This window comes from Setaria viridis, chromosome 3, assembly GCF_005286985.2.
Source record: "Setaria viridis chromosome 3, Setaria_viridis_v4.0, whole genome shotgun sequence".
NCBI lineage: Eukaryota > Viridiplantae > Streptophyta > Magnoliopsida > Poales > Poaceae > Setaria > Setaria viridis.
Window position 1 is genome coordinate 4656183 of NC_048265.2, and position 22397 is coordinate 4678579.

The following is a 22397-nucleotide window of genomic DNA, read 5'->3' on the forward strand; positions in this document are numbered from 1 at the left end:
GGCACTGTATATGTATAATATTTCTATGAAAATAGTTCATTCTTGATCTATCAAATGAATGTAGATTTGACATACTTAAATTCTATTATAATATAAAGTATTACGTCATCTAGGTATACAAACCAAATAAATACTATGAAATGGTGGAGGGATTATGTGTAATGAATGCATCGGCACCCTTGGCGACAAAGAATACTCCATTCGAATCAAAATATTTGTCGCTGCTGACTTTTTTTCCTTTCAACGTTTGACCATTCGTCTTATTCAAAAATTAATTACAAATGTACAAAAAGATAAATTATACTTAAAATACCTATAATTGTAAAGTAAGCAACAATCAAAATAAATGATACTTACGGAATTTTTTGAATAAGATGAATGATCAAACATCGTGATAAAAAATCAACAGCGATAAATATTTGGATACGGAGGTAGTATATGTGTAAGCTACCTGCAAACAAGTAGGAATCTCTACATAGACAAAGGCAACTTGCAACCGGCCGTAGGTATGTGTGGTGCAGTGAAAAAAATCAACAGTGATAAATATTGGATACGGAGGCTACCTGCAACAAGCAGGAAGCATTGTAAAAGTTTAAGAGAATTCCAATGAGATATATAAGGTTTTGTACCATGGAAGAAGATAAGATGGCTCTTGGTTATGGTCACCGGTCGCTTGTATAAAAAAAGTTCGTTACATTTTCTAAAGCGAGAGTGTATATACAACCGGAGATATCTACATCATCAGCTGATGGATGAAAATAGAGGGCTAAACAGTGACAGAAAATTAGAAAAAGCATGTCCATGTATATATTTTACATAATACAAGTCGCCATGGGTGGCGTGGATGCCAAGCCATATAAATCGAGGCAGCAGCCCAAGGCCCAAGCCGAGCGCAGGCTGCCTCTCCAACGCAACGCAGGCACCGTACCTTACCACGATCATCCCTCTCTGACCACATCATGGGCAGCGTGGGCTTGGAGGAGGACGCCGGCGCCGTCAAGGCCGCCGTGGAGGCCTTCCTGGAGCGGTGCGCGCCCTCCGGCGACGCCGCCTACGGCGAGCTCAGGGTCCTGCTCGCGCGCCTCCACGACCCCGCCACCAGGCGCCAGGCGCGCGTCTTCCTCGCCGAGCTCCGCCGCCGGCAGCAGTCGTCGTCGGACGACGACGACAGCGGAGACTTCTTCCGGCGGTTCGGCTTCCGCATCCAGGAGCTGTTCCTGCACGGCAACCCCTTCCTCTCCGCGTCGTCGTCTCCAGGTATCGATCCATGCCCATCCCATCCACCGATCATTCATTCACTAGCTGCCAGTGCACGGCCATCTATCATTGTCGTGAGCCAATCAGCGCGCGCTCTGCCGACCGACCATTTGCAACTTGGTACTGAAAAGGAGAGCTAGCTAATGATTTTTCTATAATATAATAATTTTTAAAAGGAGATCGATGGATGACGACACAGCTCGTAAGAATCACTTTAACGTTATAAATCGTCGTTTGGTTAGATCTGAAATCACACTCTGTAAGATCTGCCGAATATCCTCAAGCTTTTTTGAGCCAGGAGCCAGAGTCAACTACAAGGTCTACAGAGACTGAAAGGACGATGAGCACACGCACACGTTCCATTTTTCGGTGCATATAAGCTAGTAATTCAAAGCTGCTTAATTGTATTTCTTTGTGAAGAGGACAGACACAAACTACGCTGTCAAATGTCAATGTCATCAAAAGTAAACAAATCTTGCATGGCACCAGTAGGATCCATCGGAAGTTTATTACTAGTTGCTTTAGTTAATGAATTTAACACACAACTCAAGTACCGTTTCCCTGCATGCATAAAAAACAATCAATCAAAATCAGCAAGAAACACTACAAGCAAGCAAGAAAGAGGGAAAGAAAGAATGCTGTCGACGACGACAGAGACAGCCGATCGATCGACATATAGCTGCATCTATAATTATTCTATACACAACACATGGATCACACCTACGAACCTTTCACCGGCCGGCCGGATCAGTCAAAGTCAACTACCGGCTCGATTCTACATCAACTACTGCACAGCGCATGGCTCACCACTAGAATCACCAATTTCGAGTGCGTCTCTTGACTTGGCACATCTCATTCGCGCTTTCGTTCGTTTGCCTGCGCCGGTGCCTGTACGTTACGACGCTTAATTTTCTTTGATCACGACAGGTTGATCGATGAACAGTTTACGCAAAAGGTTTTACTCCCTACTCGAAACAAAACCCAAAAAAAAATATACAATTAAATCCAATCCACAACTAACCAATGGCCAATCCGTGCTTCTCCTTGTCACCGTCGATGCTGTTGCTGTTAGAGGAAACACTACAAGATTCAGCACTTCTGCCGAGAGTTTGTGTTGAGCGGCCGACGGTGACCTGTTGTTGTATTCTCTTTGGTCAGCAAATTAATGTCGGTCGGTGATTCGTTCTCTGGAAATCATCTGTACTCTCGGAGATTAGTTCCATAAAACCCACACGCTCTCGACTACTAGTACAGAAATATAATAAGCAAATCAATATAATCCCCCTCAGCCACTCAACGCAAACTCTCAGCAGGAAAAGTGCTGAACCTTGTAGTGAAAGGAAACCCAGACAACCAAGCAAGATATGGATGAACCTCGATCGCAAAGTGGCTTTCAGTTGTGAATCACCGGTTGGGACAGGGCCTTCAATGCAACCTCATCCCTACAAACAACATACTAACTGTAACTGGTCCTCCATTTAGTCCTATTAGGTTACCGTTGCTTTTGCCACACAAGGCTGATTAAAAGCATATATTGGAAGCTCCGCACCTGAATAGGATCCATCAAGATAATACTTAGGGCAAGTACATTGGTGTTGTTTAATAGTCGGTATCATGCATTGACATGTAATCATGAGACAATTTAACAAACAACTTATACAATAGGTTATCTTTTTAAGTTGTCTCATAGTAATTCTATTCTTCTTAATTTGTGCATAGAAAAAAAAGAAATATTATGAGTTGCATGCAACCACAACTCGTACAATGATAGAGTAGTCGTCTCGTAGTCCTAAAATCTAGCCTATGAGGCGGTTGTTTCGTGAAACAACGGCCTCTTTCTCTCTCATCACCCTCTCTCCTCACATCAGCAAAAATCCTACGACCTATAATACTGCTGAGGTGTAGCAATATACTTACCCTTAAGTCGAACCTAAAGATACGACTATAGTTGTCAAAATCCCGATTCTATCATCCGATTTTACAACTTTACGATATTTGTTTATCGGATTGATTCTATGATTCTACTAAGAGCAAGTACATTGCTACACCTCAGCAGTCTCATAGGTCGTCTTATGCAATGCCACGTAGAATTTTCGCTGATGTGGAGGATAGAGGGTGAGGAAAGAGAAAAAGGTTGTTGTTTTATGAAACAACCGCCTCGTAGGCTAAATTTTTCTATACACCAATTAAGGAAATAGAATTACAACGAGATAACTTAAAATGACAATACATTGTACCTGTTATTTGTTAAGTCATCTTAAGATTACGTGTCAATGCATGAGACCGCCTATTAGACAACACCAATGTCCTAAGTAGAATCTACAAATTTAGTAGGTCTGATCCTACAATTTGCTACTTTACTATTGGAGTTCCAATCCGATTCAGGATCACGATTTTGACAAAGCTTGACATGACGATCGGACACATGTCCTTTGAGGATAAAAGGTGGAACATTGCCGAGACACGTGCACGTAGAGAGAAACCAATATTTGAATTTACCATTTTACCAAATCATTCTACTCAGAAAAATGGTGCATTACCACTAGAAAAAAGGGGGATTGGATTTTCATTGATTGGCCACCTGTTCATTTATTGCCCTTTGATCCACGCGAACTCAAAAGAAGTATGGGAGGAAGAAGAGGAATATTTCTTTTAATAAAAAGCTAGATACGGATCCCGGTGAAAAAGAAAGATGGCTACCCCTCGTCGGGACTTTGGCAACTCACCTAACCCACGTGTATGCCCCTGTGAGGCTGTGAGTATCAGGCCCTCGTTTTCCCTTATTTTCTACATTGTGGAGCACAAGTATCTGAACTTTTGTGTCACGAGTTTCATCACAAAGAAACACACAGACACCTTTGTGCAATTCCTCGCAGAAGGGAAAAAGATTTCTGTGCAGTTGTATACTTGTATTATTTCTTAGGCCAGAACTTATTCAAGTGTAAAACGTGTAGAAGGGCAAGAAGATTTTTTTGTACGAAATGTCTACATCCATTCAAAAGTTATACTCCTTCAGTTCTAAATTGTAGATCGTTTTAACTTTTTAAGTTTCATAGATATTATTATGCACCTAGATGCAGTGCATGTCTAGATGCATAATAATATCTATGAATTTAGAAAATTTAAAATAAGCTACGATTTAGAACGAATAGATGGTACATCTGACAGAGGTACAATATGAAGGGCACATCCGACTAGCTACAATTTGGAACGAACGGACGGACGAGTACATCCGACATGAAAATGCAGGTCAGCACATGTCAAGTTTAACGAACTGTGACTGACATGTTGGCCCTGGTTGTTTTAACCTGCGGTAGTTAAACAAAGGTAGCAGAATCTGGAAGAAGTTACGTGTTTACCCCTGTGTCCCTCCGTCGTCCACGGCGGCGTCGCCTCGTCGGCCCGGCCCGCCACCGCCACCGCCTATAAAACTAGAGCAGGCACCCTCCCCGCCATTTTCTTCTCCATCTCCATCCTTCCAACCCCCACCCGAACCATCTATCCATCTCCTCGACTGGGTTCCAGACCTAGCCCACCAACCAATCCAGGCCGAGGGCAAATGGCGGCGCCAGCGGTCGAGGACAAGGACGTCGATGCCTTCCTGGCGGACTGCAGGACCTCGGGCGACGCCGCGTACGGCGCCGCCAAGGCCGTGCTGGAGCGCCTCCACGCCTCCGCCACCCGCCCCGCCGCGCGACGCCTGCTCGGCGCCGTCCGCCGACGATTCGCCGCGGACCCCGCCGCGGGGGAGGATTGCTTCCGCACCTTCCACTTCCGCATCCACGACGTCGTCCTCGACCCGCACGTACAAGGTGCTACCTCTTGTGCATCCACATCCCTCGCGCCACCGATCTTTGTCTCGTCTCGGGGGTTTATCTCGTGTTGATAAATCTTGATAAAATCCGGACTCCGCGATCTACTTTTTAGCAAATCTGGCCCCAATGTCACCTTATCATGTACTCTGATGGTAGTCACAGTGAAATCTCGTGATGGTACAATTTCACAGCCTGTCATCGGTAGTCTGATGGTAAAATCTCGTGATAGTTGATTGGTCCAAAAAATACTATTTTCCAGCGGTAGTTCCAGTAGCTAGCTTGTAGTTGTCGTGGTAATTAGTAGTCACGGTGAGAGTGGTATGACATAGCAGGCACTGATGTGTTTTCATGAGGAAACAAAGAAAAAAAAAGATCGCGATTATGTCTATATAGTACTCTAGTCAGTGCGACAATGATCTTGTTGCTTCTGACTTTCCACTCCCTTCTAGAATCGGGGTAGCCGCACTGTGCCGGGTACCAACCATGTGGCCCAATGCGTAATGCTGTTGTCAGCATTCCATATTGCTACAAGGATTTATGTGTATACTTCTGGGAAGTTTGGTTCCCATGTGCGTGATCCAGGGGACACTATGCCTTGGTTGTTGAGTAATGTATACTCCCTGTCTGTCTTTTATAGGGAGAAAAGGCTGATTTTCTTCATCTGTCTGCCACTTTTTTTTTTGTAAATTGTTTATGATATGACATCAGCCTGGCTTCAGAGTTTCCTACTGTAAAATCATGTGCCTCCTCGTGCAAAGCATGTTGTGAGGATTGTCTCACTCTGAGCACATTGAATTAGAAATGTTTGATTTCTACTAGTTCACACTTTCCCTGTGCCCAGTTGAGTGCCTCTAGGCATTCCCATTGTATGAGCTTGAATTTCGGGGATAATAGCAGGATCCTGGCCTACTTATTATCACATTAAAATTTTTTTTGCTTTGCAAGCACGGACTGGACTACCTATCAAGGTCTAAGCTATCATCCTAATAGAAAAAACAGGACATACTCGCACCATGCCTTTTACCCTGGTTTGTTTGCATTGGCTTGAGAAGGGAGTCATTTCTTTGGAACAACCATAACGTATGTGACCCTTATACTATCTTGTGTTCATGACCAAACAGGGGTTCTCTTTTTGTCTGTTGGGTATATAAAGTATAAACTGCTGTCTCTTGTTGGCTTTGGCCCAGTGACAAAAGCTTCCAGTAAACTAGTGAACGAATTCTATCAAGGATCCAGCGCCTGGTTTTTGATATAACAAATTTATAAACTGCCTCTAGGTTTCCAACAAAGGAAGAAGCTGACGATGATGGAGATACCTAGCATCTTCATTCCTGAAGATTGGTCCTTCACTTTTTACGAGGGCCTCAATCGGCATCCAGATTCCATTTTCAGGGATAAGACTGTAGCAGAGCTGGGATGTGGCAACGGTTGGATATCCATTGCTCTTGCAGAAAAGTGGTCTCCTTTGAAGGTTGGCTTCTTTTTTCCTGTTGCCATTTTATCTTACGCTTAATTCTTCATTGGTGCATAAGCTAATCTGGCATATCTTAAACATTTAGCTCATGTTACAATATGTAACATGAGGTTCTAACTTGTTTAGTGAACCACACTCAGTGAATTGAAATTTTGTTTGCATTCAGCTTGACATGACCCATTGTTGTTTGAATCCAGTCTAACCATTTCTCTTTTATTTTTTTGAAGGTCTATGGTCTGGATATAAACCCAAGAGCTGTGAAGATTGCGTGGATAAACCTGTACTTGAATGCATTAGATGACGATGGTCTCCCAATCTATGATGGGGAGGGGAAAACATTGCTTGATAGAGTTGAATTCTATGAATCTGATCTTCTTTCTTACTGTAGAGACAACAAGATAGAGCTTGATCGCATTGTTGGATGCATACCACAGGTGCAGGCAATTGTCCCCTTGTTTGGTGAAATAAAATGAAAGAAGGAAAAAAAATGCTTACTCAATTACATATCTTTGTTTCAGATTCTTAACCCTAATCCAGAGGCAATGTCAAAGATTATAACTGAAAATTCAAGTGAGGAATTTTTGTACTCATTGAGTAACTACTGTGCACTTCAGGTTAGTTTAAGGGTGCCTTACATATATTCTTCACTCAATCAAAATGCAGTCGCATTCATGAAATATAAACCATGCCATTTAATTAAATTGATTTGTCTTCAAGTTTTTTCTTGATCTGGAGTTAAGGATCAGAATCTATTTATGCATTGTTTTTTTATGTAGCTTCGTGTGCCCGTTTAAACAATTGTTGTTGAAACACCAATTAAATAAGTGCATGCACTTATAGAACTTTGGATTTATTGAATCTTCTATCAGGGTTGCAGTTAGCATTATTTTTAAACATGATAGGAAAAAATGCTGTACATAGGGTTTCAGAATTAAAAAAAAGTAAAGTCAAAATCATTTTACTCATGTCAATATTACTTAAATTATTACAAGGACTATTCTGACTTTCTATTTGTTAGGATTCTTATTTCCTTTTCTCTATTTTATGTTTATGAACACTTCATATCTTTCTGCATACAGGGTTTCGTCGAGGACCAATTTGGCCTTGGGTTGATTGCTCGGGCAGTTGAAGAAGGGATAGCTGTCATAAAGCCTTCAGGTATTATGGTATTCAACATGGGAGGTCGACCAGGACAAGGTGTTTGTCAACGTCTATTTGAACGGCGAGGATTTCGCATTACAAAGCTCTGGCAAACCAAAATCATGCAGGTAGTAAGGCTGTCAGGCACTAGAATTCTAGAAATATGTTATGTGTGCCAGCAATATGTTCTGGTTTTGGTCTGCTAGGGCCTATAGTTTCATCTATTTCTTGATACTTTATATTGCAGCGGTATTTTTTTTCAGCGTCATTACCAATCAATTGCCTTGTTTGCAGGCTGCTGACACAGATATTTCAGCCTTAGTTGAAATTGAGAAAAATAGCAGACATCGCTTTGAGTTCTTCATGGATCTTGTTGGGGATCAGCCTATCTGTGCTCGCACTGCCTGGGCATATATGAAATCAGGTGGCCGCATTTCACATGCTTTGTCTGTGTATAGTTGTCAACTTCGCCAGCCCAACCAGGTTCCTTTCTGTTCTGTATTGATTTCTAAAAGCAGTAATATGACAACAGAAATGGTACTAACTATAGAACTTTTCAGGTGAAGAAAATATTTGAGTTTCTTAAAGATGGATTTCATGAAGTCAGCAGTTCCCTTGATTTATCCTTTGACGATGACTCTGTTGCTGATGAAAAAATTCCCTTCCTAGCATACCTAGCTAGTTTTTTGAAAGAGAATAAGTCCAATCCCTGTGAGCCACCAGCTGGATGTCTAAACTTTCGGAAACTTGTTGCTGGATTTATGAAGAGCTACCACCACATTCCTCTAACTCCTGATGTAAGACTTGTCGAGATTGTCTTTGAACTCTACTGATTATATGCCTATGCTTCTGAACTATGATTCACATGATGCTAATTTTTCTCCTGGTCACTAGAATGTTGTTGTGTTCCCTTCTCGTGCTGTGGCAATAGAAAATGCTCTTCAATTGTTCTCACCGGCGCTCGCAATTGTTGATGAACATTTGACCAGACACTTGCCCAAGCAATGGTTAACATCTTTAGCAATTGAGGTAACTTGCTTTTGTTCTATATCTTTGTTTATGATCATGGATCTGGCTGTTCCCCAACACTCACATTTTTTTGGGGAAACTTCAGGGTAGAGCAGATTGTAACCATGCTGAAGGTACAGTTACTGTGATTGAGGCACCACGCCAGTCAGATTTACTGATTGAGTTGATCAGGAAGCTGAAGCCTCAAGTTGTTGTTACCGGGATGGCTCAATTTGAGGCTATCACTAGTGCTGCTTTTGAAAACTTACTAAATGCAACAAAAGATGTTGGTTCCCGGTTATTCCTGGATATTTCAGAGCATCTAGAGTTGTCTAGTCTGCCAAGCTCTAATGGTGTATTGAAATATCTTGCTGGAAAGACCCTACCTTCCCATGCAGCTATACTGTGTGGTTTAGTAAAGAACCAGGTGCCTATAACTTAAACACAGCATTGAATTCCATTGGTGCACTGTACTGCTATGAATTAAGATTGTAAGTTTCGTTCGTAATTGCTTTCTGATTCTGGTTGTAGGTTTATTCTGATCTGGAAGTTGCTTTTGCCATATCTGAAGATGCAGCTGTATATAAAGCATTGTCACAAACTATTGAGCTATTAGAAGGCCACACTTCTTTGATCAGCCAGCACTATTATGGTTGCCTTTTCCATGAGCTTCTGGCATTTCAAATTGCTGACCGGCATCCACAGCAGGAGGTAAACAGGGCTTAGGTCCAAATCTGCCTCATCCATAACCCATCCATACTAACTCTTTGTAATGATTAATGAACATTCCCCTTAGCATAAATCAGGTAGTTCTTAAATCTTCATCTAGTTGGGTAGTACCTACTATTGTATGGTAGGATGCTTTAGTGTTTTTCGATGATTTTGTATAATTGTGAGTAAGGGTAATAACGCATCCAGAAGAACAAGGATATTTTGTGGCCTTATTAGTTTCCTTAACTTGTTATCTTATTTATCCCTTGCTCCTTTTCAGAGGCAACCAGCAGAAGTGATACCTCAGCAGATGATAGGATTTTCTGATCCAGCTATGTCTACCCTAAAGGCAGCTGAATTTTTCATTCCTGATTCAAATGAATCCAGTGTTATTCATATGGATTTAGATCGCAGCTTTCTGCCAGTACCTTCTGCAGTGAATGCCTCTGTCTTTGAAAGTTTTGTCAGGCAAAACATCACTGATTCCGAGACCGATGTCCATTCCAGCATCCAGCAGCTGGTGAAAGATAGCTATGGTTTATCGGTAGATGGTTGTTCTGAAATTATCTATGGCAATGCCTCTCTTGCACTCTTCAATAAGCTTGTTCTCTGTTGCATGCAAGAACAGGGCACCTTGCTTTTCCCCTTGGGCACCAATGGCCATTACATCTCTGCAGCAAAGTTTGTGAATGCAAGCACCTTGACTATACCTACAACTTTCAGTTCAGGATTCAAGATTGAGCCAAAGGTTCTAGCTGACACTCTTAAGAACGTATCTCGGCCATGGGTGTATATTTCTGGCCCCACGATCAACCCTACTGGTTTTCTGTACAGTGACAGTGATATTCAAGAGCTGCTCTCCGTCTGTGCTGAATATGGAGCTAGGGTAGTGATAGATACCTCCTTCTCAGGCCTGGAGTACCAAACGGATGGCTGGAGTCGGTGGAATCTGGAAGGATGCCTTTCTTCTTTGAAATGTTCAAAGCCATCATTCTCTGTAGTCCTGCTGGGAGAGCTGTCTTTTGAGCTGATCGCAGCAGGACATGACTTTGGGTTCGTGATTTTGAATGACCCATCCTTGGTTGATGCGTTTCATAGTTTCCCGAGCTTGAGTCGGCCGCACAGCACATTGAAGTACACTTTCAAAAAGCTACTTGGCCTGAAAAACCAGAAGGATCAGCATTTCTCTGATCTAATGGCGGAGCAGAAGGACGAGCTGAAGAATCGTGCCAACCAATTAATTAAGGTTAGTTTGTTGTATATGCTGATGATCATTCTTCTGTAGTTTCTATGCTTTCAAGCCATTTTGACATTTTCTCTTGTGTCACCGTTGCACAATGAACAGACGTTGCAGAGCTGTGGCTGGGACGTTGCCAGCGGTTGTGCTGGCATATCGATGCTGGCAAAACCGACTGCCTACATCGGGAAGCCCTTCAAAGCTGACGGCTTTGAGGGCAAGCTGGATGCAAGCAACATCAGGGAAGCCATCCTCAGAGCCACGGGGCTGTGCATAAACAGCAGCTCCTGGACTGGGATACCCGACTACTGCCGGTTCAGCTTTGCACTGGAGAGCGGCGAATTTGAGCGCGCAATGGGATGCATAACTCGGTTCAAGGAGTTGGTTCTGGGAGGCAATGCTCAGACTCAGATGAATGGAAACTGATGGAGCAGGCTGGCGATTGATCGATCGCCTCCATTCCATTACCGTTCTGGGAGGCAATCCATCCATTGTTTGGAAACCAAACTTTAGTGCTATGAAGTAGTAACATTGTCCAAATATATGTAAAGGAATAACAGCAGCAAGAAATGCCTGCTGTGAATTGAAGTTTGTCCCGTTAGTGGCTACACGTTGTATCTGAAGTTTGTCCCGTCCGGCTTACGCATTCTCTTGCTCTGTCAAGTTAAACTCGGATTATTCTTTCTTAACCTACGGAATTATGTGTGCATGCATCTTTTACTGCTTTCAGTTTTTTCTATTTGTATAGGTATTTCCATTAGATTGGGGTAGCTGAAGACAAGGTTTTTTAAATTCGCAGATCCTACTTCTAATAGCACTGCAAATGGACTATCATGAAACCAGAGCTGATTATATTTCATTGGCAAAGTAACTAAAATCGTAATGTAGAATCGAGATTCTGAAAATTTATGACTATAGAAGCACAGGCTACCAGCTTCTTTTTTACTACATCCCCTGCAACGAATCCATTCCTCCTGGGCTAGACTTCCTAAGAGGACGTGGGCCTAAAGCAGAAGCGAGCAGCCCAGAGCCCAGTAAGGTAGTCACTCCCTGCGCTGCGGTACTCCGCAACTCGCCGCCGCGGGCGCTAGGCCGCTAGCCTCCCTCCCTCATCGCCGACCCGCGCAGGCAGGTGTCGGCGACTCGGCGTGCGGCTCCGCCTCCGTCGCTCCAGTGCCCGCAGGCAGCTGGCTCTGCGCTTCCTCTTGGTCCTCGTCTCCGGACGCACAGCGAGGTAACTATGTAATTAGGTATTCAATCTTGAAATTACGAACCGTTTGCCACCGGAACTATGAAATTGTTTGCATTGTATGTAGACGCACTTATCTTCTTGGGAAATAAAGTATGTCTCGCTCTCCGCGTGCCCAGGCAGCATAGCCGTCGAATTTAAGCCCTATCCTAGCTCAATGCCTACTTGATTTCTCCAAAACTATTCTGTCTAATGGCCATCCAAATGAGTTAATCTGGAACACCATAATGGTTTCATGAATCGATACCATAATCGATCTGCTGATACATTTCCAAGCAGTCAGAACACTTGCTAATAAATCCCATGTTTTCTGAATGCCATTGTATATCTTTTATAATTAGAGGTCGGGGTAGAGCTCAATCAGTACAATAAGAGGTAGTTATTACGCTATAATGTCTCCTTTTCAAAAAGATGAAGCCTCATAGAAGCTAAACCTAGGGCAATTCTTCTTACTTACAGTATTTTCTAATTTATCTGGAGTATTATATATTTTTTATATGAATCCTAACTAGTTTGATATTCGCTCTTGCGCCTACTATTTGTGCTTTAATTTTCCTGTTGTAAATATTTTTTTTTACTGATCCATGTTTTGTTAACTCTACACACTAATGCTCAAGAATCCTAGGTCACCATTGCTTGTAGGCTGGCCCCAACAATTGCAGACCCCCTCCATCCTATCCTCCTATAATGGTGATTTGGAGTTGCTCTTCTTGTCTCCGTGGATTCATTTCCAGATCTGCATGGAGGATCCACTACCCACTCTTGTCTTCTAGGTCCCCTGCACCGCTTCTGACCCATTTCTTCTCCTCCTCCCCTCGACGATCCAACAAGAGATCTGCTGCAAAGGTTTCAATGGACTCTGCCAGAGAGCCCTTCTATGTCATCCGTAAGGGGGGTGTCATCGCCATCTATAAGACCCTCAGTGACTGCCAAGCTCAAGTCGGTAATTCGGTAAGGGTATACAAATACATCATAATGCTTCCCTTCCCTTCCCTTCCCTTCCCTTACCATGTGCAGAGATAACATTTGTTGATTATTCCCTGCTACTAGGTATGTGACCCTTCTGTCACTGTCTACAAAGGCTATTCTCTGAGTAAAGAAACTGAGGAATATCTTGCTGCGCGTGGGTTAAAAAACGCTATCTATTGCATCGATGCAGCAGATGCAAGAGATGAATTGTTTAATGATCTGGTTCCCTGCCCTTTTCAGGTAAACAGGGCAATGCTCTATGCTTCCATCACTTGCTGGTGTTTTACACTACATATTAATCTGATTCCTATGGTCTACTATATTTTCTGAACCTGTTCTGGTCATTTCTAGACATGGTATCCATTCATAGTAATATAAAGCCACACATTATCATCACAAAAATAGTTTTATGTTTATATTATATACCTAATGCTGATCTTTTCAAGTTACATCTTCAGGCGGTCTGCATTGCTACTTGATTTTGCATTTTTCCCCATAACATTTCTTGTAGAGTGCTGACTTATGGATGTTTGATTTCAGCAACCTGATGGATCTGTGCAGTCTACATTGAAAAGGTCAGAGGAGATGGTAATTTTTTTCCTTCATGATAAGTGTGAAGATATGGTCTCTTGAAAAGTGTTTTCTACAATATTTGTTGAGTTTGCTATGTATCTTTTTTACTCAGACTGATAATCATTTTCTGAAGGAAACTGGACCATCAAACCATCAAAAAGTTGCTGAACAGGAACTGTTATCTGATAGTGATGTGAGTATGTATGAATATGCACTGTGCTAAATGCTAACTATATGTGCTTCTGTTTTGTTTCCTGATTTGTTCTGTCTTATGTAGGTATAATTTGATGTTAGCATGTATATTTGCAGCATAACTTCACTATTTTGGAAATTTGACTTCTTCTCACCATCATGCTGTCTATTACAGCTCTCTTGTATTCTTGAATTTGATGGTGCTTGTAAAGGAAATCCCGGGAAATCAGGTGCTGGAGTTATAATTCGGAGGTTAGATGGATCTGTGGTATGGAGACCAACCCTTAGCTAAGCTGATGTGTTTTATCAACTTCATTTATCATGCCTATCTGGTTATTGTGCCCCCCTCTTCTACTGCAGATTGCTCTACTCCGTGAGGGTTTAGGTATTACAACCAACAATGCTGCTGAATACCGTGCATTGATCCTGGGGCTAGATTATGCTGCCAAGAAGGGATTCAAGCATATTCGTGCTCAAGGTGACTCTAAGCTTGTCTGTAACCAGGTGAATTGTTCTTTCTTTGCTATTTGTGTTTGACATTGAACCGTCAATAGACAATGAACACTGTGCAGTTCATTCTGACTCTTTAAATTCCACAGAAACACTAAATTTGTTGAAGGATGGGAAATTCAAATGATTTTTTCATTTGTCCTTTATCTGCCACATGGACTTTGATTTTAACTATCATAATTCTTCAGTTTTTCTTCACGAAAGGACTTCTTTTGTCAAATCACTTAAAATACATGGCCCAAAGTACATGTCATAATGATATAATTAGGTCTCATTGAATAAATGGGCCTTCTTCTCTACAGCATAGGAAAAGATGTGCACCTAGGTGCTAGAGGCTGGAGCACTTGGAATAGCTTTTCTAGCTGTTGGTGGCTCTAGCAACGTCCAACCCTTTCTTAACAAAATAACATGTTGGGATTTCTGGAGCAGGTTCAAGATCTCTGGCGGTGTAGGAGTGATAATATGGCTGTCTTGTGCAAGAAAGCCAAGGAACTCAAGGGAACGTTTCTTACATTTCAAATCAACCATGTGTTGAGGGTACGTCCCACATTTTCCGTTGTCGTTTCACCTTTCATATTTATCTTTCAGCTTTATGGTGTACTAATGAGTTGTTATTATTCTGTTTTTAACGATGCGGCCCAGAGACAACTTATGTACTTTGTCATGAAGATTTTGTTGGCCAATCATGTCACAGATAGTAGGCATAACCAGATATTTTTTGCATATAACTATTTAATGTACATTAGCATAACATAGATATTCCGAGCGGAATGAGTGTCAAGTGACTTACAAGGTCGTCTCTTCCGATTGCTCAATATCAAGTGCTAGTTAAAATATTTATTCCAGTAATTTTGTCAATCTGTATAACATGAAAGCATTTAGGTTGACAGCTCTATAGATGTTTGACTTTTCTAGTTTTTAATTTAGCAGTCGAGACAGAGCAGTTCGTTTCAGCAGCTCTCTGAATACCTCTCTGAGTTGAACTCTAGATTTGATCTGTAGGTATGGACAGGCACATATAGCTTGATGCTTGGAACCCATTTCAAATTTGCGCTCGAATTTGGTCATAACATGTCACCAGGACTTGCTGGCAACTAATACTTGAAAACACTGTTACTCATATTCGTTTGTTACACAGGAATTGAACTCGGATGCTGACGTTCAAGCGAACTTTGCAGTCGGACTTGCAGGTATGAAACTGCTGCGATTAACTCACCTGTGAATCGCTAGACACAAATAGAGTGGCAATGCAGTATTACACCTGATTATTTGATCTCTTCCTCTCTACAGTTGATCAAGTTGAGGAGCTGTGCGTCTGTTGAGCTCCCATTGGCAGAGAAAACAAGACATTGAGTGGAGCGATTACAGCTGCAGTTGAAATTAGACATTCACATGTGTGCAGTGTACGTGTACTCGAGGAAATCAGTCAGCCAGCCAGTCGTGTCTAATATTCTTTGGAAGTCAGTGCTGGGGAAATGTTCTTCTGTGCCCTGCCAATATATGTGCACGAGACGACGTTGTATTTTGAGCCGCTAATGTTGGTGGTAAAATGAAGAGCCCTGTTGGAATTCGCTATACTGTGCCCTGGACCCTCGTAGTTTGCTCTTTTCTCCGAATTTAACCAGATATACACCTCCCTCTCTGATGAGATCAGGCTTCTCCAACGGGTTAGGGCTCCGGAGTCCGGAGGTAGCAACAGGTTTCCATCCGAAGCTAATAACTCTCAAACCTTTTTCTTCTGACACGGCCAATTTTGATAAGTTAGGAGGAGATCGTTTGGTTCTTTTGTCACAAGCACTAGCGTCTGGTGGCGCCTTTTCCTTCAGCGGCTTTCCTCTTTGAATACGTACTTCGATTTGGCGCCTCCATCGTCCCTTCAATTTCCTGGCGTGTGCCGAGTCCGCCCAGCCAAGGCAAGGCATGGCGGAGGGCGGGGACGGCGTGGCTCAGCAGGCGGAGCTCCGGCGGATCGAGGGCAACGCCTGCTTCAAGAAGGCCCGCCTCGGCGCCGCCATCGATTGCTACACCGAGGCAAGAATAACCCCCCCCCCCCCCCCCCCCCCCCCCCGCCTCAATTTCATTTCCCCTTGGCAGTGCAAAACAAATAGATTCGATGCGACTTGGCTGTGGCATCAGATTAAGAATGTTTCCTGCGCGATGAATCCTTTCTAGGCAATCGCGCTCTGCCCCGACGTCGCTGTCTACTGGATGAATCGTGCCCTATGCCATTTCAGGCGCAAGTGAGCTTACTCCCCTCCTCTCCTCCCCTCTTGGGCCAGTTTGGCAAGGAAAATGAAAATCTGAGACATTTTGCACAGGGAGTGGGCCAAGGTCGAAGAGGATAGCAGGAGGGCTCTTGCACTTGATGACACTCTAGTCAAGGTGACAACTTCTTCCTGTTTCTTCTTCTTTTTCCAATGTGCCAACTTCAACTGCAACTGCTACCTTGTCACGACCCCTAACTAACTGATTGATACAGACATACATAATTGCTCTGTTTCTTGTGTGATGTAGGGGCACTATTTGCTGGGATCTGCGCTGCTCGACAAGGAGGAATTTGCGCTTGCGATCAAGGAATTTGAAAAGGTTTGTCGTTCGTCCCTTGTATGCCTCATGTCAATTCTCAACAAGTTCCTTCGTGTATTCATTCGTTTCCTTGCTGCTGGCCTTATTATGGTTAAAAATAGTGTCCAAATTTATTAAATTGTCAGGCTGGGTCTTCTTTTCGATAAGTCATCCAAATCCAAACCTGACATGTTCATGTATTTTTGTCCGTGGCAGGGGCCCATGCCCCCGCATGTAACTTTCCGTAAAAAACAAAATTTAACTACATTTTGAAAATTTAGACACTGTTGGCTCCCCCTAGCAATGAAAATTTCGCGTTTCGGGCTCCGCCCCTAGTTTTTGTGAATCTTTCCATGATTACATCTTGCCCCTGAGACACCGACTGCATGCAATAACTTCCATTTATGATAAATAAAACTCCCAATTACTACCATAACATATTAAAAATGGTTCTGATGATTAACTACCATAATGGTTCTAGACTTGTACAAATGTGTTTTTTTCATGCATCTAAGTTATACCATAACTATACCTCTTCATTAACTCACATTTGTCAACAGCTATATGTTGTGTTTTGCCCATCTCTTTTGTTATTGGTAACGATCATCGCATGAAATTGAGGACTCTTTATAACCTTGTAACTGCACCTTGTTGGTCACTCTGCCTTCTGAACTTTGAGAAGTGGTACAGTGATGCAAATGTGTGAAAAGTAATATCATCCTGGGTGCCTCTCCCCATGAACTTCCACTGATTTAGGAGCTGTACCAACCTACACACACACACACACACACACACACACACACACACACACTACTAAGGCTATCATGCTAAGGCTATGTCTTCATACTTCACCTGCATGTCACTGCACACTATAGCTATGTATATTCATATCCTGCTGTGGTACCTTGTTTTGATTCAGGATGTTGATGTCTTGTCCTGCCATAGTATTGCTAATCTCTCGTCCATCTTATTTTGGAGACAGGCTCTGAATCTCTTGAAGTCTGCGAATTCAACGGATAAAATGGCCGAGGACATTTGGCAGGTCCTTGCGAAGGCGAAATACCTAGATTGGGAAAAACATTCCACTGAACGAGTTTGGAGGATACAAAGTTTGAAGTATGCTATATATTAAACCTAAAATAATATAGCACTTTCATTTTGTTTTAGATCAAGTACAATGCTCATCTATGGATGCTCACTTTACCTTTCTGGCTGTTCAAGTCTCCTAACAAAAAGTATATGGACATGCAGGGAAGCTTGTGAAAGTGCTCTGCAGGAGCATCACTTTCTTAGCGGTACACTTGTAGAAGACTCGGATGGATCAAGCAATGAGTATTCAGAACAAATTAAAATGTTATCAGAGGTCTTCAGCAAAGCGACACTTGCCGATACACCAGTAGATGTAAAATCAGTACTTATAATCAACTTTGTTTTGGTTAAACCTTTTTTCTCTCTCTCTATCTGTGATCTTAAAGCTGCTGATACCATGATGAAAACCTAGGTGCCCGACTACCTTTGCTGTCAGATAACGTTCGAGATATTCAGAGATCCAGTGATCACACCCAGTGGTGTAACGTATGAGAGGGCTGTACTTCTTGAACATCTAGACAAGGTGCCACTTTCCCCCTTCAGTTTGCGTCCAGTTTTTATAAATTTTTTCTCTGTTTATCTTGAAGGTCAGCTGTTTGATATTCATGTATATATGTCTTTATAATTAAAATATTGCTGCTTGCACAATTTGTTATTCTAGAATTAGTTCATTATATCCACTTTTGCCTAGAGTTTCAGTTGAGTGTCTAGTAGATTCAGTCTCTACACAAGAAAGACAATTCTAAGGCGGATGAGGATAACCATCCATACAGGCTACAGTTAACCTCTTTCTCTTGGTGTTTCAGGTTGGCAATTTCGACCCGGTAACACGAGAGCCTCTTAAGGAGCATCAGCTGGTTCCAAACCTGGCCATCAAGGAAGCCGTGCAGGCCTACCTGAAAGAGCACAGCTGGGCCTACAGGCTGAACTGACTGTTAGATGCTGTTGATACTTGGCAGTGTACGCGGAGTGCTTTGCTGACTGCTGCTGATGAATGATCGTCTTAACGTTGCCTTTTGTAACTATAATCATCTGTCCATGTGCGTCAGGTTGACGTTAGGTTGCTCGATTCATTTCATTATTGGGCATGTTGAGTTGTAACTGAAGACATTGACCGATTGGAGCAAATGTACATAAACATTAATTGAAGGTAGAATAGCTATTTTTCACTCTGTCATTAGTTCTTGACTCAACCAACATTCGGCATTGTGATCATGAAATCCACCTTTTTTTTCCTTTTCTATCTTTTGCCCCTTCAGATTTATTGATGGAAAGTTTCAAAAAAAAATATTTATTGATTTCATGATCCTATTCGGCAGTTTTCATTGTAATCTTTTTTGAAGGCAGTTTTCATTGTAATCTGTTACAACAACAATGTGATGCAAAAAGTCACGCCATATCAATCAGGCCCATATTCATTCACGGACGGGCCGCCTGAGTCGTCGTAGGCCCTGGCGCAAATGGAGTGGGCCGGACCTTCTGCAAACAACTGCAGGCCCAGAGAAAGCCCTCGTCAGTAGAAGAACTAAAAGAGGAGACAAGAGAGAAAGGAAACCCTAGCCCAGCGCCACACCCAACGGGGACCCCTTCTCTCTCCGTCGCGCCGCCGCCCCCGCAGGCCGCAGCAGCAGAAGCAAGCCTCCTCCGATTCGCTCGCTCTCCGTCGAGACCATGGCGAGCTCCCCCGCTCTCCTCTTCCCTTCGACCTCTTCATCCTCCTCCCCGTCCTCGGCGCGGGTCGAGGCGGTGGTGCTCTTCAACATCTGCGACAGCTACGTGCGCCGCCCCGACCAGGCGGATCGCGTCATCGGCACCCTCCTCGGATCCCTCCTCCCCGATGGCACCGTCCATGTCCGCAACTCCTACGTCGTGCCGCACAGCGAGTCCGCCGACCAGGTCGCTCCACAGTCCACATCACATCTCCAATTCCTTCACTGACTCATTGGCGTTTGTTGATTGCTGATGCTGGGCGATGATGCAGGTCGCCATAGACATCGAGTACCACCATAACATGTACGCCTCGCACCAAAAGGTCAACCCCAAGGAAGTTATCGTTGGATGGTAAGCAACCCACCCCTCAAGATTCGAATGCCCTTGCTCTTGTTCATGAATTTGAATGGTTAGAATTAGGCGTTTTTGCAAACTACATTTATTGACAACAGCTGAATTCTGTTGTTTTCCCAATGTATATTACCTCTTTTTTGTGTGCTGAATTAGTGTATGAGTGGATGAAGTTGTCTAATTATCATCAAAATGCACAGCACATCCTTGTTCCTATGGTTCTGTTTTCTTGACATGCCTGATAGTACCTACACCTATCACCTGTACTATTGCGCTGCAGAAAAAACCATTCTACATGTAGTTCCATGTGTGTGTAACTATCATCCATGCACTTGAGTTCTGGAGTTATTTTTCAGTGACTGTTTGTTTTGGTGGCACAGAAGCACATTAACAGACACTAGAAAAGGTTGCTTTACTAAGTGTATGAATTAGTTCACCAAGTATCCTTACTAAACTTTTCAACCCTGTTTGTTACCTTTCTATCTGCGTGTAGGTTCTCGACTGGCTTTGGTGTTTCAGGGGGGAGTACACTTATCCACGACTTCTATTCAAGGGAAGTACAAAACCCCATCCATCTTACAGTTGACACCGGCTTCACTAGGGGGGAGGCTTCCATCAAAGCCTACATCTCATCCAACCTGTCCCTTGGAGATAGGCACCTCGCTGCGCAATTCCAGGAAATCCCTCTGGATCTAAGGATGATTGAGGCGGAGAAAGCTGGATGTATGTGTCATTTTTCTGATTACTAATTCATCTCATGTTATTTATGAATTGTTTTGGTTTATGGCAAGTGAACTTTGCAGAACTGAAACTCTTCATCTAGTAATATATACATATAAATTTCTTAGAAGTTAGAACTACGAACTGACTACATTGAGTGGATACCTAAACTCGACTGTCAGTAACTTTGAAGTGAATCCGCCTATACTTTTTTGTACTGAGTATTGACCTAATTAGTGGTGAATAGCTGTATTATGGACACTTACCTGCTGTTTAAAGGGAATTTATTTGCAGTTATATTGGTTTGTCTTAGTATTTACTTTGTTGAATTTCTCATAAATATGTGTACTGGTTGATAGAAATTCATTTGTTTTGTATTGTTCTAGTTAGTGGAGAATAAGAAACTATGGAACATTTACTTTATGGTCTATTAGTTGATCTTTACTAGACTTTGTTGATTTTTCTCATAAATAGTCACAGCTGTTACTTGACAGTTGTAATGATTAGAAGCCAAAACCTTTTGATGTTGCGTCATCCTTATTGGTTTTATAACAGTTGAGATCCTGAAATATACAATGGTGGAGAAGCTTCCCAATGACCTGGAAGGAATGGAGTCTTCAATGGAAAAGCTTTACATTCTTATTGATGAGATCTACAAATATGTTGACGATGTTGTGGTACGAATCTCATGCAGAATTTCACTAATTCCATTTGGATATCTTTGTTAATTATCTCTGTATGACACTTGCAGGAAGGACGTGTGGCACCTGACAACAGAATTGGGAGGTTCATCTCTGAATCCGTTGCTTCGATGCCAAAGTTGTCTCCAGCTGCTTTTGATAAGCTTTTCAACGACAAGATTCAGGTAAGTGATGTTCTATACCTTTTCATCTCTGCTAGTTTAAAATGGTGACCGTGCTTTGTTTGCTGATGAGTTAATACTCACTGATGCCACAGGATAACCTTGCGCTGGTATACCTGTCAAGCATCACAAGGACACAAATCAGCATAGCCGAGAAGTTGAACACTGCTGCTCAAGTCCTGTAATTTCGGTGGCGTGGCATCTGTGGATGAATTGATGCAATTTATGATGTTTTGGGCATGTGCCCAGTTGGTGGCAGAAATTCAATTTTTGTTCTTGTTAAATGAGATCAGAAGGAAAGAATCAGTCAAGATGGGATCCCATAGTGCTAGTAGAGCGGCGGAGGCCGAGACGTTTCGTTTTGGATAGTATTCTGCTTCTAGTTGAGTATTTGTAATGCTTGTTGATTTTATGTGGCGATACAGTTAATGACTGCATCGAACGCCAATGTGATCAAGGTATGTGCTGCACAATCGCCTCATGTGTAGCGGATCTGGAATGATGCTGTATCTGCCTGTGCCGAACTTGGTGGATGATGTGCTGTCAGCTACTGTACCTGAGATATGCAGCTCCATATTTGCAGAGCTTTGCGCTCGTCACTCGTCAGTAGTCAGGATGGGATAATGCGGGTATCACTCTGACAGGAGATGTTGCCTATCCTTTCCCCTTGCAAACTGTTTTTGAACAATTTGAGTTTGTTCACATTGGAAATGTTTGGTACATTTGGGGAAAAAAAATAAGTGCCTCAAATCGAATATATTATAACAAAATGTTCACGGCAAATGGCCGTTTAAACATTCTTTTGTGACAAGGTGTTTGCATGTCCGAACTACAGTAATTTAAATCCACGAGGGAAATTTCAGGATAATAATCTGTAAACTCAAAATACAATTAGTAATGATTATTTTGTATAAAAATCTAGTTCACGAGGGAAGTTTCAGGATAATTAACTGTGAAAACTCAAA

General features: G+C 42.5%; 4 protein-coding genes across 7 annotated transcripts; all 4 read left to right on the forward strand.

The window, feature by feature from the left end:
- The first annotated feature begins 886 nt into the window (after positions 1-886).
- LOC117848562 (methionine S-methyltransferase) lies at positions 887-11355 on the forward strand. 2 transcript variants are annotated; one of them, XM_034730014.2, is made up of 12 exons: positions 887-1257; positions 6350-6543; positions 6774-6980; positions 7065-7160; positions 7626-7814; positions 7981-8169; positions 8247-8483; positions 8581-8715; positions 8801-9121; positions 9226-9405; positions 9686-10651; positions 10751-11355. In XM_034730014.2, exons 1-12 carry the CDS (start codon positions 960-962, stop codon positions 11066-11068), a joined length of 3330 nt encoding a protein of 1109 aa, XP_034585905.1. In that variant the 5' UTR covers positions 887-959; the 3' UTR covers positions 11069-11355. The 2 variants fall into 2 exon arrangements, with proteins under 2 accessions (XP_034585905.1, XP_034585906.1); XM_034730015.2 differs by lacking the exon at positions 887-1257 and adding an exon at positions 4480-5069.
- Positions 11356-11493: 138 nt separating this feature from the next.
- LOC117848563 (uncharacterized) lies at positions 11494-15710 on the forward strand. Of its 3 annotated transcripts, none has more exons than XM_034730017.2 (10): positions 11494-11876; positions 12517-12842; positions 12942-13100; positions 13401-13448; positions 13546-13626; positions 13801-13893; positions 13986-14129; positions 14565-14672; positions 15274-15325; positions 15426-15710. In XM_034730017.2, the coding sequence occupies exons 2-10, from the start codon at positions 12579-12581 to the stop codon at positions 15455-15457; spliced, it is 981 nt and encodes a 326-aa protein (XP_034585908.1). In that variant the 5' UTR covers positions 11494-11876; positions 12517-12578; the 3' UTR covers positions 15458-15710. The 3 variants fall into 3 exon arrangements, with proteins under 3 accessions (XP_034585908.1, XP_034585907.1, XP_034585909.1); XM_034730016.2 differs by having other exon boundaries at positions 12534-12842; XM_034730018.2 differs by having other exon boundaries at positions 12534-12842; positions 13567-13626.
- Positions 15711-15861: 151 nt separating this feature from the next.
- Positions 15862-18966, forward strand: LOC117848566 (E3 ubiquitin-protein ligase CHIP). Its single transcript, XM_034730020.2, has 8 exons — positions 15862-16166; positions 16308-16375; positions 16454-16517; positions 16650-16721; positions 17683-17816; positions 17952-18102; positions 18202-18312; positions 18596-18966. Exons 1-8 carry the CDS (start codon positions 16056-16058, stop codon positions 18719-18721), a joined length of 837 nt encoding a protein of 278 aa, XP_034585911.1. The 5' UTR covers positions 15862-16055; the 3' UTR covers positions 18722-18966.
- Positions 18967-19327: 361 nt separating this feature from the next.
- Positions 19328-21905, forward strand: LOC117848564 (eukaryotic translation initiation factor 3 subunit F). Its single transcript, XM_034730019.2, has 6 exons — positions 19328-19685; positions 19771-19850; positions 20344-20573; positions 21126-21247; positions 21322-21435; positions 21528-21905. Exons 1-6 carry the CDS (start codon positions 19461-19463, stop codon positions 21615-21617), a joined length of 861 nt encoding a protein of 286 aa, XP_034585910.1. The 5' UTR covers positions 19328-19460; the 3' UTR covers positions 21618-21905.
- Positions 21906-22397: the final 492 nt, after the last annotated feature.

Excerpts from the sequence above, each read along its gene's own strand:
- LOC117848564 (XM_034730019.2), top strand. The coding sequence starts at position 19,461 with ATGGCGAGCTCCCCCGCTCTCCTCTTCCCTTCGACCTCTTCATCCTCC. Across the intron at positions 20,574-21,125 it reads TGAGGCGGAGAAAGCTGGAT|TTGAGATCCTGAAATATACA; the intron begins GTATGTGTCATT and ends GTTTTATAACAG. Across the intron at positions 21,248-21,321 it reads AATATGTTGACGATGTTGTG|GAAGGACGTGTGGCACCTGA; the intron begins GTACGAATCTCA and ends TGACACTTGCAG.
- LOC117848562 (XM_034730014.2), top strand. The coding sequence starts at position 960 with ATGGGCAGCGTGGGCTTGGAGGAGGACGCCGGCGCCGTCAAGGCCGCC. Across the intron at positions 6,544-6,773 it reads AAAAGTGGTCTCCTTTGAAG|GTCTATGGTCTGGATATAAA; the intron begins GTTGGCTTCTTT and ends ATTTTTTTGAAG. Across the intron at positions 7,815-7,980 it reads GGCAAACCAAAATCATGCAG|GCTGCTGACACAGATATTTC; the intron begins GTAGTAAGGCTG and ends CCTTGTTTGCAG.
- LOC117848563 (XM_034730017.2), top strand. The coding sequence starts at position 12,579 with ATGGTGATTTGGAGTTGCTCTTCTTGTCTCCGTGGATTCATTTCCAGA. Across the intron at positions 13,894-13,985 it reads GGAGGTTAGATGGATCTGTG|ATTGCTCTACTCCGTGAGGG; the intron begins GTATGGAGACCA and ends CTTCTACTGCAG. Across the intron at positions 15,326-15,425 it reads CTTTGCAGTCGGACTTGCAG|TTGATCAAGTTGAGGAGCTG; the intron begins GTATGAAACTGC and ends TCCTCTCTACAG.
- LOC117848566 (XM_034730020.2), top strand. The coding sequence starts at position 16,056 with ATGGCGGAGGGCGGGGACGGCGTGGCTCAGCAGGCGGAGCTCCGGCGG. Across the intron at positions 16,722-17,682 it reads CGATCAAGGAATTTGAAAAG|GCTCTGAATCTCTTGAAGTC; the intron begins GTTTGTCGTTCG and ends TTTTGGAGACAG. Across the intron at positions 17,817-17,951 it reads TGGAGGATACAAAGTTTGAA|GGAAGCTTGTGAAAGTGCTC; the intron begins GTATGCTATATA and ends ATGGACATGCAG.